Below are 6011 nucleotides of genomic sequence, written 5' to 3' on the forward strand. Positions count from 1 at the left end.
CTGTGGGCCTTTTGGCGTTCCATAGTTGGGGGTACGAGAAAAAAAGTGAATTGGGTAAGTTGAGAGTGCCGGAACCCAGGACCAATCCCACTCCTTTTCCGAGTCCAAACCGGTCTTACATTATCCTTTGCACATGCCGTCTATATTTAGAGCGCTTACGCCCCCCCCCCTCCCACCCCCTTTAATTCTTTAGTAAAAGCAATTGTATAAATCAAATCATTAGCGCTGTGGCTCATTTGGTTGTGATTTTGTGTGTTTCAGACTGTGATGCAAGCGAGAAGCATGCTGCGCCCTCTGTGCTCGCTGTGGCTCCTGGCCGTCATGCTGCTGGAATGGACCTCGGCCGACGACAGCATCTTCTGCGACAGACCCGCCAACATGGAGCTTTGCTGTAAGTCTCAATGTCACTTATCTTTCTTTTCTTTTCTTATTTTGGGTTTCGCCACCATGGAGCTCTGGACTGAGGTGTACGAACCGACAGTGGATGCCACCCAAACGGGAGAGAGCAAACTGCGGGGTCTGATTGGTTGAAATCACAACAAATCTCAGTTTCAACCAATCCGACAGTGCGGCTGGCTCCCGTTTGGGTGGTCACTTTGTCGTGCACCTCAGCGCTGCTGTAGGTCTTCAGGTGACTTTTCTTGTCTTTTTTATTCTTACTGTGTAGATATTTCGGGTTTCGCAGGCATGGAGCTCTGGTGTAAGTCTCCATGTGACTTTTCTTTTCTGTCCAATTCTTATTTTGGGTTTCCGCCAACATGGAGACAAATGGTGTAAGTCTTCATATGATTTTTCTTTTCTTTTATATTCTTATTGAGTATATATTTTTTTGGTTTTTTTGTGCAAACATGGAGCTCTGCTATAATTAAGTCTTCGTGTGACTTATCTTGTATTTTCTATTCTTATTTGTAATTTGTTGGTGTTTTGTAGTCTGCCAATAGTGTGTCTTTTGACTTGAACACATCTTTAAGTGACAATTCTCTGAAGTGTTTATCTCTCTGTGTCTCGTTCTCTGTCTGTCTGTCTGTCTGTCTGTCTGTCTGTCTGTCTGTCTGTCTGTCTGTCTGTCTGTCTGTCTGTCTGTCTGTCTCTGTTTCTATCTATGTCCGTTTGTCTCTTTCTCTCATTCTATCCCCCCCAAAAAAAAATTCTCTCTCTCTCTCTCTCTCTCTCTCTCTCTCTCTCTCTCTCTCTCTCTCTCTCTCTCTCTCTCTCTCTCTCTCTCTCTCTCTGATTCTTCTCCTTTTTTCTGTAAGTGTTTTTTTAGACTTTCAAACTAATAACGATACTCAGTAAAATCTGATATTTCATTAAATATACTGGTTCCTCGAAACAAAGAGACAAAAAGAAGAAGCAACCGCATGGGCATTATGTCACATGTCTTTTTTTGTTTGTTTGTTTGTTTGTTTGTTTGCTTAACGCCCAGCCGACCACGGAGGGCCATATCAGGGCGGTGCTGCTTTGACATATAACGTGCGCCACACACAAGACAGAAGTCGCAGCACAGGCTTCATGTCTTACCCAGTCACATTATTCTGACACCGGACCAACCAGTCCTAGCACTAACCCCATAATGCCAGACGCCAGGCGGAGCAGCCACTAGATTGCCAATTTTAAAGTCTTAGGTATGACCCGGCCGGGGTTCGAACCCACGACCTCCCGATCACGGGGCGGACGCCTTACCGCTAGGCCAACCGTGCCGGTCGTCACATGTCTCAACATCATTCCATTTGAAACACGATAGGATGGATACCCTGTACTTGTTCTAGGTCTTATAATAACACAAAGGTGTCCGTTAAAGTACACGAGGACATACACGATTTGAGGAAAATGTCACCAAACATGAGGTGATTATATTTTCAAACATTCCGGCCATGTTATGAACATGTCAATTTGTTAAGCTAGTCTTGTTTATATGTCCCTAGATCAGCAGCATAGTCCACTTCAAGCACAAGATAAAATGCTAAAGGTTTGTTGTCTAACCAGACAGAAATTCACATACGGGCTTGCGACAGAAAATTAGAAAATACATCACAGTAAGATATTCATCGGTGTGCGCCGCTCGCAATGGCACATCCAAAAGGCAAATTGTAATCTATTAGATGAGTGAAGCACCCCCGCACTGATACGGTGTTCCTCTCATCCTCATCGCATCCCAGCCCTCCTCTTTCATCAAAAATAGAAGTCACACCCACAACAGTCAAGAACACATGGCTCTAATCGGCAACGATCTTTCTTCATTTCTTGAAAGCAAAAGACCCATTCAGACACAGGTCTGCTTCTAGTATTCAAAGATTTTTGCGCAAACCGAAGTTGAAGTTGCATCGCATTATATTGGCCAACTTTTAAAAGAGGTGTGTCCGGCCATGTTATGAACATGGAAAGCCAGTCTTGTTTTTATTTCTTTGGATCAGCAGCAAAGTCTGCGTCAATCACAAGATCAAATGCTTAATTTTGTTGTCTAACCAGACAGAAATGCACATACGGGCTTGCGACAGAAAATAGAAAATACATCACAGTAAGATATGCATCAGTGTGCGCCGCTCGCAATGGCACATCCAAAAGGAAAATTGTAATCTATTAGATGAGTGAAGCACCCCCGCACTGATGCGGTGTTCCTCTCATCCTCATCGCATCCCAGCCCTCCTCTTTCATCAAAAATAGAAGTCACACCCACAACAGTCAATACAGAAGAACACATGGCTCTAATCTGCAACGATCTTTCCTCATTTCTTGAAAGCAAAAGACCCATTCAGACACAGGTCCCAATTCCCACATGGGATTACATAGGCTCTGTGAGTGTGTTTGGGAAACCCTATGGCTCATGTCGGCCCATTAATACGGGTTTGCAAATCAATACGTGAGCCTGAACCTCAGCTTGCTTACGTCAGCAGTACGAGAGCAACAGGCAGCCGCCTTTATGGCTTGAAAGGCGAAGCCATCAGCGGCCACGGCCCATTGTCAGACGCACCTTCCTGGACTTGCAAGCAGACTGCCTTGGGGCAACTCACGTTGAATCGAGCATCCATTTGAAATTCTCTACCGTGCGTGCTGCCAAATGAATTGCATTCTATGAAGATGTATCCTGTTTCAAAGAACGGTTTACAAACAATCTGTTCAGGATGTGAATTGTAAAGATGACTGTCTGCTTTGGAAAGATAACCGTCTGCTCGGAAAATGTGTAAAATAATAGCAGTTCCAACGAGGCAAACAGCAAAATGCAGAGAGTGCCATAAGAAGGAGAAAGTCTGTACGCTGCACGACTTTTTGTATGTTTCTAACGGCGATAGATCACAAACAACCAGTGATTTGTTTGCATACATGCAGGACTTTTACTTGTTCATGATCTTCCATTCATATTCCACCCCCCACAAAACTCATGTTCTTTTGAGTTTAGAAATATCCACTTGTGTCTTCGAATTGAGAATGGTAATGAAATGTAATATTACAGAGAAGAAGGAAATTAAGGAAATTTAGATTTCAACAAGGCTAACAATTTAATTAAACTTTAACAATAACACATTTTTCTTCTGGTAGACGCATTTTGGTATTTTTTTTCCTTTTCTTCTGATGCTGTTGTGGATAGAATAGTCAGCTATCTCGTATGGCATTCTTTTGACACACACGCATGGAAACGCACATTGCTACACACAGGTACCTTTACACAACGCAAATACGTTTTTTTATATATAGAGAGAAAGAGAGCAAGAAAGACAGAGAGGGATATGGACAGAGAGAGACAGAAAGTAAAAGAGAGATAGAGAGGAAAAGAGAGAGAACAAGAGAGAGAGAGAGAGAGAGAGAGAGAGAGAGAGAGAGAGAGAGATAGGGAGGAAAAGAGATAGAGAGAGAGGAAAAGAGATAGGAAAAGAGAGAGTGTGAGAGAGATGGGGGGATCGCCCAAAGGCATCAATTAAATCAAATTGAGCCGGCAATATAGGATGACTAGTGAGGAGCCGCCAGAAGCTTTTACTGAAAGTGGAAGAAACGTAACACAGCGCAAGAAGGCAGAGACAGCAGCCCGGAGTTTTGAGGGAGTTATACACACACCTATTTTTTATGATGTTGTTGGTTTTTGGCTCACGTAAGTGTAGCCTATGCGATCGTAACTTTGTCTGTCTGTGCGTGCGTGCGTGCGTGCGTGCGTGCGTGCGTCTGTGCGTGTGTATGTCTGTGGTAGAAACTCTAACATTTGAAGACGTCACATTACATTGACGTCACATTATGACGTAAGAGGGTTAGACGTCACGCGAAGGAAGTACTGACAGTCTCGGTCATTATTATTTTGAGCGCTCCGAGACTAGTTGGCAGTCGTGTCCTTGTAAGTAGGCTACATGCAGACATAGAGATTACACAACGTCATCGAGTGAGGGACCGAAAAATATTGAAACTCGAGGATGATTTTTTTGTGGTATCAACCGAGACCGTAGGTCGAGGTTCCGAGACCGTAGGTCGAGGTTGATACCACACAAAAAAATCATCCGAGAGTTTCAATATTTTTTGGTCCCTCACAAGATGACGTTTGTGTAATTTGTGTATACAATGATAAATTGATTGTATACAATGATCAATCTCTATACCTTCCTGTCACTGGAAGCAGCAACACTTGAAAGCATAAGTTCCCTTGACAAACGTCATTTATGATTGGATGACGTCACTGTCTAGACAAGACAAGTGCCGGTATCGGCAAACCTTGTCGCGGCAAAGGCGTGCCTTGATACCATTGAGATCATAGGAGATGCACAGCAGTGCCGATACCAGGTTTCTTTAGCTTCACTTTAAAATGATATCAGAACGATAGTTATTCACTTGAAAGTGAACACAGGAGAGTTGTATACAGACAGATCTAGATCTAGTGTCTCGCTTTCTTGCACAGTTTCACCTATGCTCTTTCTGTGTGTGTGTGTGTGTGTGTGTGTGTGTGTGTGTGTGTGTGTGTGTGTGTGACAGAGTGATTGAGTTTGTGTTACTGTTTGTCGATTTCTTACGTGAGCCTTGATGGCGTCGTCTCTTGTTTTGGTGTTTTTTTGCGTGGCTTGCCAACACCTTCATTTAGCTATGACCAAACTAGAAAAACGTAGCTCGCGTAGAAAAAAAAATTGAATTCCTGAAAATAGGGAGGCACATTTTCAAGCCTCCATCTGGTGTTGACACGCTGTTCGAACGTATCTTTTGCTTTGATTTTGGTGTTAAACAATGACCTACGATAAAAGAGCAGACATCAGCTTACCCCTCAATTTTTGAAGAGCTGGGCGCCTAATTTCTTCGTCTAATATTTTGACTGCAAAAATGGTCATTAACTTGAAAGAGAGAGTGCAGTCTAATGAAAACAATATTTCTTGGTAATTCTATCTTTTACCTTTTCGTCTTGATTACTGAAAGAAATGCCGGATGTTGCGAAGGACTACCAAACGCAGTCGAAACTTGCAACCATAGCGTTCTCAGAAATTAGCTCTTTTTCTATTAAATGCTTACGTGAAAGTCATGACGTCAAAACTTTATTTTTTATCGAACGGATGTGAAAGCAAATAAAGCGTTTTGATGGTTAAAGTGTCGTAAACTCCCGAATGACAATGATCACAATAATAATAATAATAATAATTAAGTAGATGTGCAACGCCAAGGCACTACATACCCCAGCGAAAGACAAACCTCTCTCTTACTCTCTCTCTCTCTCTCTCTCTCTCTCTCTCTCTCTCTCTCTCTCTCTCTCTCAAACAAACACACACACACCCAGGCACACACACACACACGCACACACACATACAAACACACACATACACTCACACACACACACACACACACACACACACCCCAAGTCACACACGCACACATACACACACTCACTCACACGCACTCACTCACTCTCTCACAAAAACTTCATACACACAAAACACACACCCATACGCACATATGGACAGACAGACATACACACCTTTACAAACAAACACACATACACGCACACACATACACGTATGCACACACACACACACACACACACACACACGAGT

The 6011-nt window shown here is 43.0% G+C and overlaps 1 protein-coding gene across 1 annotated transcript in view; it reads left to right on the top strand.

Moving 5' to 3' along the window:
* The first annotated feature begins 223 nt into the window (after positions 1-223).
* LOC138971484 (FMRFamide neuropeptides-like) overlaps positions 224-6011 on the top strand; it is a 28262-nt gene continuing 22474 nt past the window's right edge. Inside the window, exon 1 of the mRNA XM_070344219.1 lies at positions 224-391. Within this exon, the coding sequence (XP_070200320.1) occupies positions 268-391 (124 nt within the window). The 5' untranslated portion in view covers positions 224-267. The remainder of the gene's footprint in view (positions 392-6011) is intronic.

This window comes from Littorina saxatilis, linkage group LG7, assembly GCF_037325665.1.
Source record: "Littorina saxatilis isolate snail1 linkage group LG7, US_GU_Lsax_2.0, whole genome shotgun sequence".
Classification (NCBI taxonomy): Eukaryota; Metazoa; Mollusca; class Gastropoda; order Littorinimorpha; family Littorinidae; genus Littorina; species Littorina saxatilis.